The sequence below is a fragment of the Peromyscus maniculatus genome, chromosome 8, assembly GCF_049852395.1.
Source record: "Peromyscus maniculatus bairdii isolate BWxNUB_F1_BW_parent chromosome 8, HU_Pman_BW_mat_3.1, whole genome shotgun sequence".
Lineage (NCBI taxonomy): Eukaryota > Metazoa > Chordata > Mammalia > Rodentia > Cricetidae > Peromyscus > Peromyscus maniculatus.
Window position 1 is genome coordinate 8,218,055 of NC_134859.1, and position 19,802 is coordinate 8,237,856.

General features: G+C 41.1%; 1 protein-coding gene across 29 annotated transcripts in view; it reads right to left on the reverse strand.

Annotated features, from left to right (window-relative positions):
* The window catches only part of Rbfox1 (RNA binding fox-1 homolog 1), a 574,719-nt gene that overhangs the window by 120,913 nt on the left and 434,004 nt on the right, over positions 1-19,802 (reverse strand). For 25 of the 29 annotated variants that reach the window (XM_076577914.1, XM_076577927.1, XM_076577917.1 and 22 more), the window contains one exon: positions 4,045-4,188. In XM_076577914.1, coding sequence (XP_076434029.1) covers positions 4,045-4,188 — 144 coding nt within the window. The remainder of the gene's footprint in view (positions 1-4,044; positions 4,189-19,802) is intronic. The other 4 variants (XM_076577926.1, XM_076577920.1, XM_076577907.1 and 1 more) reach the window with 1 other exon arrangement.

The following is a 19,802-nucleotide window of genomic DNA, read 5'->3' on the forward strand; positions in this document are numbered from 1 at the left end:
AGATCACTTTCCTATCCAATGTGTCTTTATTTATTTCGTATCTATGTACATGAATGCTTCTCTGTGTGTACAGATGCACGTGTTTGTGCAAGTACCCATGCATGGACATGTGCGTGTGTGTAGGGTCTGGACAATAACCTCAGGTGTCCTTCCTCAAGCCCATCATTTTGTCTTTTGAGATAGGGTCTCTCAGTGACTTGGAGCTTGCCAAGTGGTCTAGGCTGGGTGGCCAGCAAGCCTAGGGATCCTCCTGTCACCTTTCTAGTGCTGGGATATAAGCATGGGCCACCACTTCTCAATTTTCTTCACATGAGTACTGGGAATGAACTGGGTCTATGTGTCTGCATCCTAATCACTTTATGACTGAGCTGTCTCTCCAGCTCCTGGAGTATCTTGATTTTGATAACAAAACCAAGAGGCTAGGACATGAGGCGTGTGCTACAAACTGTAGACTGCCAACTGATGACACTGCTTCTAAACTAAAACAATGTTGTAGTACCATGGGTTGTACAGTGGGTCTGTATATATCATAGTTGACTCTCATCTCAAACCCAGAAATACTTAAATTTTAAACGTTAATGTATATTATGTATTTTTCATTCAAGAGCAACACATTGTAATTAATTTGATTGTAATCCACAGAGTTCTTTTTTGAGATCAAGAATTCAAGTATAGAACTTTGATATGAAAATACTGATGTCTCTAACCATGACCACCTGTGAGCCACACTTATAAGTTTGGCAGATAAATAATGACACAACTTTTCCTAAATCAAGGCAGTAAATTCCCCACCTGCTTTCCAGAAGATGTATTTAATAAAACATACGTATCGAACACTCTCTAAATATGGGAAAGAAAAAATTCAAATATGTTGTGGTATGCTTGCATCCCCATCATTTTGGAAGATGTGGGAGGGGGATTGAGAGTTTGGGGCCAGCCTGTGCTAGTCAGCAGGTTTAAAGCCAGTTTTTGCTACATGGTAAGAGTTTGTCCTAAAACGCAACAAAACAGAACAAAGCGAAAATTCAAATGTGAAGAGATGTGAGCTTAAGTGCTGTCCACAGTGCTCCTAGCAGACCTCAAGAGGCACACAGCTAGGGCTGAGATCAAGAACTTCTCAGTTCCCCACTGAAACATCTGGAATAAGTGCTCCTAACAACCACACTATCTCCATTCACTCACAGAGCTATGGAGGATTTAAAAGGACTCCAATTACTGCTTTGTATATTGTAGCATGCACTCCTCACCCAAGGAATGAATATACCACCTTAAAAGACATTATGAAAGAAATGTAATGTGAAGCACTAGTTAACATCAGCTTTGGAAGATGTGCCCCCGACCAAGATGAAAGTGGAGAATTGGAAATACACAACGAAGAGAGGTAACTCTAATGCCGGTCTCTCTGGAAGGTGCAGAAAGCACAAATTAAAATAAGACATGAGATACCTGTCGGAAGCATTATGCAAGTGACTGCTGTGCAGAGCATGGGGAAAGTTTCTGCACTTGGAGAAGTTGGAAACTGCCAAGTTCTAGGTAATTTGAAAGAAGAGGGTACTTTCTGTCTTGCTCTGTTTTTGACGTTGAAATTTCTGTGCCTCGTTTGAACAATCGAGTCAAAGGAGGCAGGAGGCACAAAGATCTTTATGTTTTTCTCTGTAACTGTCCTCAGTTAACCACTACCCAAACAAGGAGACAGAGAACAGAAGAGAGGATGCAAAAGAAAGACACTGTCTCATGGCTAACTGGGACTAAAACATGGTTGCTTACAGTAACTAAGATCTGAAAGAGGAAATTTGTGTTGAATCCCCTAAACTCCACCATGGGGAGCCAAGCAGAAACTTCCAGATGCTTCTCAGTATGATTCATGCTGCTAAATGTATCATATAATAGAATGGCTTTGTGACCACCAGTGTTCATCTTAGGAAAATTCCATTTCTTTAAAATAGCAGTTGTTAAAATCAAAGAGGACTCCCAAGTTACTACAAGTGGTCCATGAATCCATATGGTCCAATAATTTTTATAGATGAAATCCACACCGCACAAAATTCACACACACTCTTTAACATAGACACAGATGTTGTTTGTGATAAGAAGAATTAATTTCAGTGTTCATGAATGTATATTGCATTCCCTTAACTGACAGATGCTAAGGGTATATCTATCATCATATCAAATCAACATCTTGTTAGCTAGCTGCGTGAAAACTTTGACTCAAAGGAAAAAAAAAAAAACAAAACAAAACCAGTGTTTCTGAAACAAATAGATTTAGATCTGGGTTTAATACCAGGTAGCATGACATATGACAAGTTCTTTTTCTGGGCATTTCTGCCCTAACCCTAAAGGACAGAGAGATTCAGATATTAACATACACATCATCTCATCTGTGTGACTTCCAGCTGCGAGTATTTTGACTACTTCTCTGACTTAGCCCTGTAGCCTCAGGTAAAGTTCAGGATAATCAAAAAGTCCAGGGAAAAAAATAGACGCTTAAGGGTAGAAACTGGGGTTGGCTGCCTTGCATGTCACTATGAGAGATTGTGAGAATGGTCATTAAGAGAATCCAGTTCAAAGCCAACATCACAGTGACACTTGATGAGTAAAGACAGACTGAATAGCAAGACATCCCTGTGGTTTGACATGGCAAAGAGAATCTAACTCCTCCAGCTACCCATCAGTCAAGCTGTGTCCCACTGCTTTGCTCACACTTAACCTCGACTCTAACTTCGAATGCTCTGCACTTTTCAAAGTCATCTTTGACCTGAGAGTGCCCGAGGGTATCTTCGTTCTGCAAGAGTTAGAGGGCTTAACTCAAGGTTATTACCAAATGAGAGAGCGATAAAAGTGCAAAAGTTGACCTTTTCCTCTGAAATGTCAGGATTCAAGTCTGGGTATCTAAAATATTAGGATGCCTGCTCTGCTTTTTTTGTCACATGCATACTTGATAAGCATCATGTGTGTTAACGAAATAAAAGGTCCAAGCTCCCCCCCCAAATCATGGAACCCTTGAGTAATGAACCAGGGCTTTGTCTTCCCACAGAGAATAAGATGAGCTTTGCTCACAATGAGACATCCGACCTGGCCTCTTCTTACTGGTGCTGTTTGCAGCTCTCCACAAACTCTTAGAGGAGTCTCCAAGCAGGCCACCTCTGTTCTGAGTCAAATGTTAAGGATGTAGTTCTTTGGTCGAATGCACAGATGCTTGCTACCACTACTGGGATATCATGGGTATACAGAGTGACTACATTTCAAAACACAAAACTTGATCTGAGCCTCGTCAAAGCTATGTCCTGTGGCATAGCTGAGACTAAATAAGTGGTAAACTCTACCCTTCCCTGGGTGGATTGTTCAAACATCTTCCAGAGAAATAATCAGGGTCATGGTGACCAGTGAGAAAGCAAAACTGTTACTTATTTTCCCAGGATGAGTGGTGGCTTCTGGCTGGTTCTGTTTCACCATAGTGCCTAGATCAGGCTGTCCTTTGCTCCCTTGGTAGCATGGTAAACACCCTTAAACCTTCATCTAAAGAACTGAATACTGAAAGAATCAAATCAGATTTAGAAACTGGCAGTTTTTGTTGTTGGTGGTGGTTGCTGATTTTGAAGACTAAGCTTTACGTAGAAGTAGCCATTTACTGCAGCTGCAGTACACAGTGCCTGGGGAAAACTGGGGATAGAGTCACTCATGGGTCATTGTTTTAGGTAAGCAGGCAAGGGCTTCAACATTTATTTTAGTTATAATGTGGGGTCCTGGGCTGCTGCCTTTGTGATCATCAATGGACATTATCACCAGTGGTTAATAGAGGAATCTCATTTCCACTTGCCTTTTAAGTTACTTATTAGAAGATGACCAGTTGGCAAAGAAGAAACCCCACGTGCACAACTAAAACAAATAAATGTGTCCTGCCACCCCTAAGGGATTCTAGCCAATACTGACCCAGGTATCAGATGCTAAAATGCCTTCATCCCACAAGAACATCCCACCTTAGAATGATGAGTACCTAGAACTCCCAGAAAGAGAGAAACTGAGGACAAAGGTAGTACTTACACCAAACATTTGTCGGAGGTCTGGATCCCGGAACCGGAAGGGGATGTTGGACACATGCAGTCGCTTAGGCTGGGACTTGTTTTCTGTGTTTTCAGAAGGTTGTGTCTGGGGCTGGCCATCAGTCGGCGCTGCATCATCTGTCTGCTAAAGGGACAAGAGGAAAGCAAAGTGTCTGTGAGTACTCTGTCTCAAATGCCCTCTCCTTTCCCCTATACGGCAAGATGGTGTCAGACAAAGCTTCTCAGTATTTGTTTTTATATTTAATGGCAAAAAAGTATGTCTTGAGCATCCACTGAGTGCCCAGCCATGGATCTGAGATTCCATATCAAGCAAAGCAGTCTAAAGTCCCTGATTTCATGCAGTATAACTCTCGCAGTGGGAAGGTATAATAAAAACCATTCATAAATAAATGTATAGTTGGGAAGAAGGAGATAGACACTGTGGGAAAAATAAAGGAAACAGAGGCTAGGAAAGGCTGGGGGCTCAGAGTACATAGTGGAAACCTTATCAGAAAGGGAGTAAAGATCATTAAAAATAAGAACATGTATCCTTTAATGCTGTCCGAATTCTTATGCTATTCATATATAAGCAGTGGGGCTGTACAGATAAAATATTAATAAATGTCAAAAATTTGCAAAGGCCTTTTGGTGATGTGCCATTCATCCAGAGAAGCAGATGATTGACTCAACTTTTTCTTAGGATGTTAACTTAGCTTAATTGTACAAATCTGTGCTGCCTACTGCCACGGACCCCATGAGATCATTTAAATTTCAAGTAAATGGGTTTGTCTGGATTTGTTGCACTTGAAATACTCAATAGCTGCACATAGGTAGTGCCTGTGTTGGAAAAGGCAGAAACAGGATATTCCCATCTGTACAAAAGCTCTGCTGGGTTAGGCTGGTGTAGATGATATAAGGCTATTAGCATAGCCCATTTGTTTTCCTTCACACAGGAATAAGTTAGGATACTATGTTATTACTCTGCTCCCTATAATATAGGCAAGAACTAAAAGAAAAGTCACATTAACTACTGCTGTCATTGTGGACATCCTGTTTTGTTTTTGTTTTTTGTACTTTCTCTGCAATTAGCATATTCTGCCTGTAGGTGGCAGTAGACGCTGTCCACGTGAGACATGCTTCTTCGAAACTACTGTTGTAGGGTCTTTGCCAAAGCTGAAATTTGTAAGCAAAGAATCATCCTCATCTATTTATAAGCAATTTAGAAGCATATAACTAGGACAAAACTATCAGTGCAAGCAGCCAGGTGTAAAATAATAGAGACTTAGAGGAGACAATCTTACAGAGTGAAATGTAAAAGAAACACCCAAATAACAGGAGCATAATTAGCAATTTTCTCAACATCTCTCCTGTGTTCTAGGATATTTTGTTTGCATCCTCATTCCTCATACACTCTGAATGACATGTTCAAGTCAAGACCTCCCGGTGCCTTGTGCATCATACATCTAAATTGATTTGATAACTGAAGCCCTGCCAGATGACTTCATCAACTTTGAAGCACAATGTGGCCTGACAGCCACGCTATTTTGCCTAAAATGTGAAGAGGGAGATGGTCTAGGAAGACATGGTCTAGGAAAATCAGTTATAATACAGCTGGTTCTTTGTGGGGGTATGGGCTGAGTAACCTCAAGTCACACTTGCCACTCACTGGAGGGACCAAGACACACCAACTCTGGTTTAGCAGAGAGAGGTATTAGGAAAGATGCAGGGGACAGATTCTCTGCCAAGAGAGTGCAAACCTGTGCAATGATAGGAAGATTTAAGGGGCAGCCCTGCATTCTGGGGAGGCTATCTGGAGCCAGACAGAATACATGGAGGATGAGCAACAGAGAAGGCTTCAGAGGTGGGTCAAAGTTGTAGACCCAAGAGTCATGTACACCAAAGCAAGGGGCTGTTAGAAGCCACTCAGAGACGACAGCACAAGTGAGTTGTGACCGGGCATGCTACTTGAATGTTAAATGCCTGTTAAGTGATTGGCTGATGCAGAGACAGGCTGAAAGCATGAAAGATTAGTGTACAACTAATAAACGAATAATAAATAAACGAGTGAATATCATGTTTGTCAGTTTTGAGCACTAGTTAATGAATAGCAATATAAGCTAGGGAAGAGGTTCACTGGGTGAACTGCTTGCTGTCCAAGCAAGAGGGCTTGGGTTTGCCACCCCAGAACCCACATAAAACTGGATATGGTGGTACATGTCTATAATCTCAGGACTCCTACAGTGAAATAGGAGGTGGGTACAGGAGCATTCTAGAAGCTCAGAAGCAGTTGTCCTGTAAACACAGCAATGATGAGAGACTGAATGAGGAAGACATGAATTAACATCAGAAGCTGACCTTTGACCACCACGTGCACATCATGGCACATGTACACACACACACACACACACACACACACACACACACACACACACACACACACAATCATTCTATAATACTGAGACCCACACAGAGCAGGCACTGTGGCTTTTTGTTTTGTTTTGTTCTGTAACAGCACTTTGGTTTCCACATCAATGACAAAGAAACTACGTTTAAATCATGATATTGCTACTTTGCCCAAAAATAAGAGGTCTCAGTGTCCAACCACAAGACCCTAAGTTGGCATAGCAATAGCTAAGACCCCAAGTTTCTCATCCATTTTCTCTACCCTATTAGAAATTGCTATGTGAATAAAAAATTAAAATGACTTTCTCTTCCTCCCAAGAAACTGTCTTAGACTTGGCTTTGTGCACAATTGCTGAATGGATCAGTTTAATAAACCTAATTAGGAATTACAGAGATTATGATTAAACATATTAAATGATTAATAGCATTATGCTGCTCATGTAAAAATTAAAATTAATCATCTCTAGTCAAACAGGACTTTGGAGAAATCTTTGTGGTGTTTCCTTTGATAAAAACATACGACGCTCGATTAATCGTTTTGTAGTGTACACATTTATACAAATATCCATAAATTGTTATGTAGGGACATCTATGGCAGAAATAATTTTTACTGAAAATATGTAAAATATGTAAAAATGAAAAAAATAAAGGAAATCCAAATTGTTTCCAACTTTGACAGGTTTGTGAGAAGAAGTGAAGAGGGGTGAGAAGGAACAAGCGAGAGACCATTTCAAGCTGAGTGTGCCTGTGTCCAGTGAGTCTCACTGTGCTACAACCAGGGTTATGGAACCACTTCATCCATTGGGCAATTCCACTGCCACCAACTGCTAGTCGAGTGCAGGGCACCTCACATCTCTGTGCCTACAGTTCACTCATCTGTGAAAGGATAATAATCGCCCATGGCCTGTAGGCTTAGGATAAGAACCAAAAAAATGGGCAGGCTCAGAGCAAGGAGCCCCCATCTTTTATACCGAAGAGAGTACTTGTTACTTTTTAGGCCAAAGTAGGCTTTTTCTATGTATCTCTCTTGGAGTTTTCAGGGAAAATATCCCTGAAACAAATCTGTGCTTTTCTATGTCCATTAGGATTTAGATCTGATATGCTGCCTATATGTGTTGATACAGGCTTGGTGAATAACCTTTGGCACCTGTAAAAGCTGTCACTTCCTGGAAGGAAGTGAAGTCATTGCAGGTACTGGACCTTTATCTGCTCTTCTTTTTCTTTTGTATCCTGGTATCACCCAGTCAAGAGCCATCCTCTACCCATCTCCACAATGTCCTGTGCTCCAATAACCACAGGCTGAAAGCTCTGAAACCCCAAGCAAAGGTGTACCTTCCTGCTGTATAAGCTGTCATTCTCTCACAGTACCTGGAGGCTGAACAACACAATCTTGGGGTTTGTCTCCAGTCAGATTATCACAAGTCTAGTGGCTTAAAACAATAGAACACTCTCATACCATAGTAATGAGGATAAAAAAAAAAAAAAACTAAAACCAGGATATCCACAGGACCAAGCTTCTTTTTCCTTTGCCTCTTCCAGCTTCTATTTCTGGGCATCTCTTCATTTGGGGCTTTATGATTCTGATCTGCATCTGCCACTGTCTTCACATGGTCATCTATCCTTAATTCAAGTCTACTCCAGCCTTTTCTTCTTACAAAGACTCTAGTCATTAGAGCTAGAGCCCATCCTAAGCAAGGATGACTTAAGATCATTAATTTCATTACATCTGCAAAGACCCTTTTCCCCAAACAAGGCCTCAAATATTCACAGTTGACACAGGTTACACCATGGACATATATTTGAAGGCTGCCAATTCAACCTATGGCAGTTTCCTCATAAATACAAAACCAGAAAAGCATAGTCAATTAGTGGCTGTTTTCTAGAAATGACTATGTTAACTTTTAGTACGATCTCTGGGCCTTTGGAGACTCTCAAAAGAGCTAGCCTCAAACAGGGGCCAAAAGAAAGGAGAATGTTCTAGTCTGAGTAGTTAAGAAACAGGGACCTTCCCTTCACCAGGCCAGGCTGTCCATCTCCTCTTATGTTCTTGGTTATAGACAGAGATGCTTGACCCCTCTGCTAGGGCGGGAAGCCCTTTGTCAGTTTCTAGAAATGTCATCAACATTCTACCCTTTAGTCTGAAAATAAAGAAAATGATAATTGTTCACCTGTTGTGGACTTTTCCGAATGAGACCGTCATGGTGAAGTCCCACTTAGTAGGCCTTAGATCAGTCACGATAGTCACCAACAGTACTCACTCATTTTGGTTTTGTTCTCGGTTTCTCTGGAGCATGGACATACTCAGCTCTGAGAAACAGCCTTCTAATCGCACAGGAAGACTCACAGACCCTCTGAATTGGAGACTCATTAACTCCAAGAGGCAGGTTTCTCAGAAGTACTTGGCAGAAGTTCTAAACCAGTGCATTAAGACCCACCATGCCAGGTTCTGTGTTGGCCCACCAAGGCACAACCCTATCAGCAAGCAGGCTGTTGGCTGAAGAATTTTTCTTAATAAACAAACTCCCCAGGTATTGGCACAGGTTATAAATGTTAAGAAAACACCACCGGCACTTTAATCTCCCGAAGATCACTTAGTGTTTCCACAAAGACCTTAATAAAGAACCGTGGGGCTCCCTCTGCTGTAATCGTTCCTAATTCAATGAATAGCTCTGAGCAACCCACGGCTAATCCTAGTGAAATTGGATTTTGATATCGACCAATCCAGGGATGACTGTTTGAGAGAGAATACACATAGAAATGGGCTCCTTTCAAAGTCTGTCCCTGCCCAGTGTTATCTCAGTGGGTTACTTAGACACTGTAGAGTCAGCTGACACATCCTGCTGGGTACTAAGTAGCTGGGTGTAGAAGCATTGGGTTGGGGCTCTTTATGGCTAGGCATCTCTGAGTCAAAAGCCATATCCAAAATATACTGGTCCAGTTAAATAATTCAGTAAGATTCCACAGATTCAGACAAGCCCAGGAGACTTTTGTCTGTGGCCCATGAGTAATACAGGTAAGTGAAAACTGAGGATGGATGAGTAAGGTACAGTAGATGTAAACCTACAGGAGGAATTGAAATTCAGAGAGAAAATGGAGCTCTTTATTGCAGCAGCCAGCTAAAGAGAGGGAACGGGCAACAATTAGAAAAAAAGCAAGAACCAAGCTATATTTGGTGGAATTAAAAATACATGTATGCATAACCCAGTACTAGATATAGCTCAAGGGTGCTGAGGAAGCACACTTGGGCAGTCCTGAACAAAAAATAAAATAAAGTGAAATATAAGCAGCAGATGTAATTTTCTAATGTCTGGCAGTCACGTGTTTTCAAGAGTGAAATGAAATATGAAATCCATCTTAAACATACATTCATTTTAACTATTTAACAAGCATAGTGTTGTGATACATCATCAGTGCAAAGGACATTATTTTTTCTGCACCAAGTCTTTGACATTCATGGTATATATTATGCTCATGGGTCCTAATCTCAGGAGGATACACTGATTTCTTATTAGAAATCCTTGATGTATCTAATTTAAGCTTCAAAAAAATAAGAGTTGAATATCCACCTTTTCCACTTACAGTTCAAAAGTCCCCAATGACTGAATCAAGGGTCAGTTCTTCTGTTTAAGATAAAGTTTAATTAAATGAATAATCTGTTCCATCACTCATAATAGGGTACTTTCAGAAGCTCAAAGGTAACATGAGGATCCCTTGACAATGTTTCTAATCCCTAGAACCTGTGAAACAGTTGCTTTACAGGACAGAAGTGGAAAAGATGTCGAAAGAATCACCTCTCTGATCACCTCTCCATGAGTGAAATTATTCCAGATTTCATGGGGGAAGCCAGTACAAACACTAAGAACCTTCCAAAGGTCATTAGAAGAAGAAGAGAAAAAAGCTAGTGATGGGATGTGAGAAGTCCACCTGCCATTTCTGGCCTGGTGGTGAGATGGTGAAGGAAGGACAGGGGCCCAAGAATTAAGGAACCAGAAAATGTAAAGGTTATAGAAAGAAATGCCATCTCCATGGCAGAAGTTGGTTACTATCCTTACTGATCCCTAAGCTGGGCTTCAGACACCCAGGGTCCATCACAAAACACATGTATGTTGGAGTCGGTATTTGCAGAGAAAGAGCTTAAAATCATCATTGTCTACATGACAATCTACAGGTATACAACATGTCCAACTTTCCAGAAATTTTCATCAGAGAGCCGTTTTTTAGTCAGTGTGCAAGAGATGGTAAGAATAAAGACAGGGATTCAAGGTAGACAGGCAGAGAAGGAGAGAGAGAGAGAGAGAGAGAGAGAGAGAGAGAGAGAGAGAGAGAGAGAGAGAGAGAGAGAGAGATATTATATTCCCAACATGATTAAGTCAAGTACACATCAATGCTTCTACCATGAAATATGTACAAGAACAGACATAGGTCTGGACTCCTTTCAGAGTTTGACTTGACCTGTGTTCTCAAAGCAGGTCATGTAGACACTGTAGAGTCAACAAGTCTGCCATCTTTTAAAGAATAAGGACTGAGAATAACATCCATCTCACACACACAGCTTTTTATCTCCGGAGTCTCTGCTTTCTGTGACTCTTGCTGGCATCATGACTACTATTATTTGTTATCATTTCTGTCATCACATAAATATGTGTTTCTTGACCTACTTCTGTGTTCCTGGACACATTGAGTCTAGATACACACTGTGTAGGTTGTATGTGTTGCGTGGTGGTGGGGGTTGAATGTATATATCTCAATATTTTGTACAAAATCTCAGAAAGTTTTTAAGCTCTCTAGGAGATATGTAGATGCCAGGTATAACAGTCACAGGGAAAAGGTACTTGCTTTTGCCAATGCCTCAGACTGAGGCAAATGGTTGCTGACCGTCAGCGACATCAACTGTTACCATCCAGTGCTGGTTTATAAGAAAATGTGGAAATGGGTAAGGAGACTGAGGCGACTGAAAGCTCTGCTCAGATATCATGAGCTGGGGATCTTAAAAAGAGGTGCTCATGCCTCACCTCATGGAATCATCAGAGCAACTTGAGTCTGAAACTGAGGGAAGTGAAGTTGGCTGTACCATGATGCACAGCTAGGACACAGGATTTCTGACTCCACAGACTGGGTTGTTCCTGCCCTGTCACAGCCTCTCACGAGAAAGGCGACGATGCTGTGAAAAGCCTAAGGAGAGACAGAGGATGCCTACAGTGCACATACGAAGGAGTAAAGCTTCACTGCAGCTCTAGTTTCTGTGTTTGAGCCAGTGCTGGAGACAGGGTGAGATCTGTGCTCATATAGTCACTGCTAAACTAACACATCCAGGCTGCTTCAGACTCATCCTGTGGACTTCTGGCGCCTTCCCTGGAGCTCCCTTTAGTTATCATCAATTTTTAGCTTCCTTTAGAAAAACTTTCCTTTTCTGTTTTTACTTTTAAAGACTTATTTTATTGTTTATTAATGTGTTTGTGAGTATATATGTGAATGTGCACATGCCCATAGGTACATGAGGAGGTCAGAGGAAGGTTCCAGATTCCCTGAGACTGGAACTATAGGTGATTGGGAGTTATCTAATGTGGATGTTGGAAACCAAACCCAAGTCTTCAGAAAGAGTAGCAAGCATTCTTAACTACTTGGGCTTTAAACTTAAGCTTAATTTTCACACTATCCTGGTAACAACTTCAAGGCAAGCACCCTATCTAATGCCTAATGTAGTTTTGAACAACTTTACCTGGCACATAGTAGGCCCCCAGTATGTCTTTCCTCAGTCATTCTAGTCTATCACTTTAGGTGAATCAATCGTTTTATGTACATGTTTCATGAGTTCTACCTTCAAGGCTTGGAAACCCAACACCCTCAAGAGTACATGAACAGCACATGGTTCCCCTTCCACCAGAGTGGTGAACACACAGCATCCTTTCTCTCCAGCCAGTCCCCCGCCCCCAAATAACACTCTTCACACTAATAAATAAAAAGTATACTTTTGAATAGCAGCACACTGTTTTTCACTCTTCTACCAATCAAGCTGTTTCTTAGAGGAGAAGAAACTTGTGAGAGTCTTAGAGGAATGATTTGATTACACTCACAATATTATGTGAGCAATGGTTGAGTACCCAATGTGATGTATTTTGGACCAAATTGATTTGTGTAACAAACACTTGCTTTGTCTCTTCTAGCAGCCTGTATAGCAGGTCTTGATTTAGCCAGTGATGCTGGGTGCTGGGTGAATTTGCACAGTCCATGGTTTCTCTCTCTCTCTCTGCAGAGAGGAGCAAGGCCAGAGCAAAGGCTGGAATAATTCAATACATTGTGCTAGAAACTCAAAAAAATAATATCACAGAGCTCTGCAATATACCTATTTGATTTGATTTGTAAACCTGATAAAAAAGCAATTGAAAAAAGTTCAGGGGGAAAATATATATGTTCTAAGCAAAACTGTAACCATATTGAATGTGTACAAGGAACCAGGGATGGGAGTAGGGAGGGGTTAGGAAATCACACACATCCAATCAGCTTCCTACCTGCATTAGACAATATTGCACATTCTCCATTTAAAATGGAGAAAAACTGTAAGAAGCTATTTTCCATTAAAGTCATAATAGTATACCAGGGGATATGAATTAAAACCCACGTCTCTGGATTTCTCACAATCCCACTTCAAAACAGGGCTGCACACAGTCTCCCAGCTTCCTGCCCTTTTCATTTTAGCTCTATAGGCAAACAAATAAGTTAATCACAAGCTTTGGATATAGTTAATACCTCATTCCCAGTTCTGCAGGGCCAATTCTGTACCTGGGTAAGGCAGACTTAAGAAATACATCACATTTTCCCTGTCTCAAATAAATTCAATGCTCAGCTCAAATGATGGCATTCCTCAGAAAGAAGGATGAGAGGCACAAGACGGACTCACTCTAGATTCCTTTTCTCTTTTCATCCTTTGGAAATGTAGGAAGAACATGAAAGGCATCAAGGGTTCCACATCACTAAAGGACATGGATGTCAAGGTGACTGTGTTAATCTTCCCTGGCTGCTGAAAAAAAATGCCACCAACGGGGCACAATATGCATTTACGTCTCATTGTTTGAGAGGCTGAGCCTGTAAAACCCAGGCTCATGGATTGAGACCTTCTTCCTATGTCCTCACAAGTCCAAGGGAGAATAGCTTTATTCCCCCTCTTTTTGTAGGAAAACATTAATTCCCTCATGAGGACCTCACCTTCACAACCTCATTTCACCAAATTACCTCCCCAACATCCAGTCTCCAATCATTATCACATCAGGAATACAGTCTTCGATGTAAGGATTGAGGGAAGGCACAATAACATAGGTGAGGAGAACTCACAAACACCTTGGGATTAAAAATGCATGTTTATCTTATAGAGAGTCAGGGGTAGCCTAACGTGATCAAATGTTTAAGATGCATCTATTGAGAACATGGCACAGCTGAGGCATCATGGCTTACCAGAATCCATGAGTGACCAGACTATCTAGAAAGTGATTTTATTATCACTCTGAGTTCTGAAGCTTAAGCCTTTCATGCCACACAAAAAAAGTTAAAATGCTAGTGCTAGCAGCTATACTAGATGATTTTGTGCTCATTAATTTCTGGCTATTGACTGCTGGCATCAGTAGGACAGTGCCTGGTACTGTGTTGCTGTTCAATACCCTCCATGTCAGCATCAGCCACTCCCACATGTAACTGAAGAAATGTCATTCTATGCAGAATCTTGCTTGGAATCCTAAAGACAAGCCTTTGGATTTTCCAGATCAGCCAGCACCAGCTGAAAGAGCCAGTGGATTCCTCCTGGCCTGTACACCTGCCCTCCTCAGTAGTGACTCTCTAGCTGCTGTCTTCGCTCACTGCCCAAACAGCCTGATTGTCTTTAATCTTCCCGGCAGATTTTTTAAAAATCCAAGCTGCATCAAACCTCTATTTACAAAGAAAAAAAAATGTTTTTTTTTTGTTTTTTTTTTAAACTGAATTCTCAATTGCACCTAGCTCAACGATTTCCCCCAATGTATTATGCAAGATTTAAATGAACCAAATGTTAATTCTATACATTATGGTAATTTTCTAGGACTGAGAAAACTGCCAAAAGCACAATTCAGTTATAGAACCTGGAGATGAGTTTAAAAATGGAGCTGATCTCAGTGAAGATCCAGGGTTTTCCTGACTAATTGCTTCTCATTCTTTATAAGTGATTCAGTCTGAGAAGCACGTGTTCCAAGAGCTTTGTTCTAAAACTGAGTTTTTCCCCAATATACACCATAGCATGCTGTTACTCTTTCTGTGAACTATGATAGGTTTATTCACATAAAAAAAAGGAAGAATCCTGCCATGTAAAGTACACCGTTTCTGCAAAGTGACATGATTTGACTTGCTTTCAAGCTGCAAATCCCATTTCTCAGTTGTTTTATTTTCTCCACACTGTGGTGTGGAGGAAACCAGTGCACTGTATACTGGCAAACAGGAGTGCTAAGAAACTGAATCGGGACAGAGACATGTTTGCACCTCCTTTCTAGTGTGCTCTTCAGCCTCAAGGTGAATAGTTTTGCTTTGTGGGACATTCTGTAACTGATACATATTGATGCAGCCTCAGTAAAACTTAGACAAATGAACTGTGACTCAGTCTGTTTTCTAATAAAACTTTATTTATAAAAGCAGACAGTGTGGGCTAGATTTGTCTTGCAGGTCATCGCTCTTTATGTTCTGGGTACTGCACATGTTTACCATTATAAAGCACCTGTTGGTTTTATTAGAAATGTTTGCTATTGTTAGATGTGAGGGTGAAAAGATATACTCTGAGTCCTTCAGAAATTTCTGGTTTTATAATATGGAAAGATAATAGGCCGTGTAACTAAGGGAATGAATGCACAATGATTGAAAGACTTTGGATCGACAATTCAGCCAGAGGAGATAATGAAAGAATCCTTAGGGAAAGTCTCATTTATTTAGATGTTTGGTCATCATGTGTACACTGAAGCCCAGACAAACCTTTGGTGCTATAAAGGACTATGTCCTGCCATGCACAGTGGCATGTACCCATAATCCAAGCATTTGGGATGCTGACACATTGATGTGAATTCAGAGGCCAGCAGAGCCTATATAATAAGTTCCAGGCCATTACTGGGCTATAATGAAAGGCCCTGTCAAAAACACAAAAACAAAGGTGTTGGTGAGATGCCTGGGGTGGGAGTTAAGAGAACATTTTGCTTTTACAAAGGATCTGAACTCAGATCCTAACATCCATGTTATGGGGCTCACAATCACCTGTAAGCCCATCTCTAGGGGGATCTGATGCCTCTGGCCTCTGATGACACCTGCATACACAGGCACAGATGCAGATAATTAAGAATTATTAAAAATGAATAAAAGAAGAAGAACAGGAGGGAAAGGAAGAAGAGGAGAAGCAGAAAGGATGAGGAAGAGGAAAAGAAAGAGGAGAAGGAACAGTAGAAAGATGAAAGACAAAGAGAAACATCTACTGCTCTACTTCCATTAGCTGTTTACACCACTCATGCCTTTAGTGACAAGAGAGGAAATGGTAAGATCTGAGCAGGAAGCATGGGTCTGTGTCATTGTAGATAAGCTGCTTACCTTCTCTGATTTTATAGACCTTTGTTTCCAATGAAAAGGTTTGGGAAATGACAATACCGGCCCTTTTGACATCAAAGAGAAATTAGTGAAATTTTGCCTTAGGAAGCATTTTAGCAAATTTAAGGTACTCCTGCATTTATAGCCAATGGTTTTTATTTTACTGAAGTCTCTGATCATATAGAAGGCCAACAACATGGCAGTATGTCCAGCATCTATTAGGTTTTCTGTGTAGCATGCTTGAATTCAACCCTACTTCATGTCCTCTAGTCCATTCCTCACTGTGTTACTGTGTCATGTTGGGACAGAATTCATCCTCCACCTGATAAATCAGGACACTGGAGTCTTTGGCTCTGCTACATGTCAAGGCTCATAGACTCAAGGACGAAGGTCAGTTACATGTCAGGAAACCCTTGGTAAGTCATCTATCATCACCTGAAGCATGGCATAGACTTTGTGGTCTAGACAGTGAACAGGTTTTCCAATAGCTGCCAACTCATGAAGGGATTGATCTGGGCTGCATCAATTTGTCTATGGGTGTAGTCTGCCCAACACCTGTGTCACCCAGAGAAGTTGGCTGAAAAGGCAGACTCCTGGACTCTATCCTTGAACTATGCATTCGTAGTACATGGGTCCAGGAAGAATACTTTTAGATAATGTTCCTAGAGTTGGGGTGTGAATCAGTTGGTAGAGTGCTCATCTAGATGCACAAAGACCTGGGTTCCATCTCCTGCATGACATAATCCTGATGTGGTTATGCATACCTATCAACCCTGCAATGGGGAGGTGGAGACAGGCAGATCAAAAGTCCAAGGTCATGTTTAGCTGGATAGCAAGTTCAAAGCCAGCTTGGGCTACATGAGGCCCTGCATCAAAACAAACAAACAAAAAATAAATAAAAATAAAACAAAGATAAGTAAATAAATGAATAAATAAAACAAAGACAATGATGAAATACTTCTGAATAGGGTTGCATCTACAATGAAATCCTGCTGAGTGAGGTTGCATCTACATTTCAAAAACCTAATCTATATACCTTAGGCCAATAGTAATGAGATATTTATTTGTCTGGACCGGAAAACATATTTGGTGATGAGGCCCTCTGATCCAAGCCACTTGCCTAAGGACCTATAACTGCCCCCTGCCTTGTATTGGTTACTTTTTTCATCTCTATGGCCAAAAAGATGACAAGAAGCAATTTCAAGAAGAAAGTATTTTTTTGGCTCACAGTTTGAGCACATAATGGTAGGGAGGCTACTGAGACAGAGAGCACCATTGTAGCAAGAATATGGGTCCTTTCACCTCCACTCATTTCTTCAAGATAGGTTACAGAGGGAGGGTTGGAAGTAAGAGCAGGTTATCGACTATACAGACTTCTTCCATGCCACCTACCCCCTCCAGCAATGCCCCAAAGGTTCTACAATCTGACAAAATTATACCACCAGATGGGACCCAGTGCATAAGTACATGAGCCCATGTGGTAAGATTCAGCCCCCTGTCATAACACCTTCCTATGCCTTACATAGCCTAGTTGTAGTTGGCTGTTTGTGAATTTACTCATTCAAAGATTATTATTATGATTATTATTATTATTATTATTATTATTATTTTGTGTGTGTGTGTGTATGTGTGTGTGTGTGTGTGTGTGTGTGTGTGTGTGTGTGTGTGTGTGTGTGTATGTTATGTGTTTAGGAGCCAAAAGTCAACATCAAGAGTCTATGGTTTGAGACAGGGTCTCTCACTGAATCTGAAGCTCAGCAATTTGGCCAACAAGCCCTAAGGATTCTCCTGTCTCTGTATCCCCAGATCTTGGACTATTGCTATGTGTGACCATATCTGCCTTCTTATGTGGGGTCTAGGGATATGAACTCAAGTCTTCATATTTACATGGCAAGCAATTTCTTATTTAACCACCACTACAACCCTATTCAAAGAATACTGATTGATTGCCTCCCATGTGGTACGGGCAGGTATGACATGCTGGTTAGGGATATCTGTTTTTAACTACACTCCACATCTACCTTCAAAAGCAAAACTGATATGGAAGACAGATTCTAAGCCTTGGAATGGATCTCTTGGGTCTTATATTGTTCCTGTATCTCCGGACTTCCCTGGGCATGAAGGACAAACTTTTTTCCCCAAAGTAAAATTTCTCTCCAGAAAAGTACTTCTATTTTGAAGGTGACAGGGTAGCAGCTGGAGGCAGGAGGTATTTCAAATGGCTTCTCTGATTGAAATTGTGCATACCTTCCTTACAGACCTTGGCTTGTCCCAGTTTCTATGAGGATATGATTGGAGAAAGATGTACATGTGTGGATCACAAGGCAGTTGCAAAGCTGAACTCCTTGGCAGATAGAATACCCTGATGGAGGATTTGCTATGCTCTCTGATAATTCAGTGTTTCCACCTTTCTACTGAATTTTAGACTATAAGCAGACTTTCCCACTTAGCCTCATCCCTCAGCTTTTCCTGACATTTTATCTTTGCCTAAACTGCTCACAAAAGGCCTCTGAACTGATCTCCTAGACTGGCTACTTGGAAATAGGATTACTTTCTTATTAAGTAGGCAGCAGCCACTCCCCATTGAATGTTAAAATAAAATATAAAATGGAATAATTGTATTCATTTTTGAAAATGAGAGAGGGGGGAATCCTTTTAAGAAGAGTAACAGTGAAATGCATTTAACATAACAGCCTGGAACATGAACCTGGAATGGGGAGCCCATCCATACTATTTCATGCTTATCATATATGTATTTCCATGCCCTTCTCAGTGTCCTCTTAAGAACACAATGAGATTGGCTCTGCCATTTGCCTATGAACCAGAGTCCTCAGAGTACTGAGAGCTGCAAAGTCTAGAGCCCTAGTCTTTTTTCATGTTGAGTTGGCTTGGTCTAGGGCCTATGATGAAATGCTAGTGTGTGTCTGTGAGCTCCTGTGGAATACTAAAGCCTGATCATCAGGGACTATTGGAATTTGCTGTGGAGAAAGCCTTTAATAAAAGGTGATGTATATATCTACAGGTTGTGAAGGGTTGGGGAGATGGCTCAGTTGATATAGTATTTGCCATGTAAGCATGACAACCTATGATTGGATCCCTAAAATCCACATAAAAGTTGGGTCCCAGCATAGGCTATAATCCTAGGTCTGGGAAGGTAGAGCTCTCTGGAGCTCCCTGGACAGAAGGCCTAGTAGACCAGATGAGCTTTAGATTCAGTCAAAGACCTTATGTCAAAAAGTAAGGCAGAAAGCAATTGAGGAAGGCACTAAAAGATGACTTCTGGCCTCCATGTGCATCACTTGCATACATGTACATATACATCCACATCTATACACGTAAAACATCTACACAAACATGGACAAAATTAAGCACAGACTCAGGAACATAACACACAAAGGTCATGGATAGTCAAAACTCATCACATTTCAATTCTTGTATTAGATTTCAGTAGTTAGTAACTGAAGACTCCCAGCCTGAACCACCCGGCCCAAATTACAATTCCCTTTGCATTCTGTATGTATAGTACACCTTCCATACAAGTGACTTCAGCTATTCAAGAAGTTGAAGCAGGAAGGTATCAAGTTCAAGACCACCATGGAATACAAAAGGAATTCAAAGCCAGCTGAGCAACTAAGACCCTGTCTTAAATTATAATGTGCAGGTCCGACAAGGTGGCTCAAGAGGTAAAGGCTGTTGCTTTACAGGCCTGGGGAGCTGAGTTTCATCCTCAGACCTCACATAAAGGTGGAAGGAGGGGATCACTGCACACTGCTA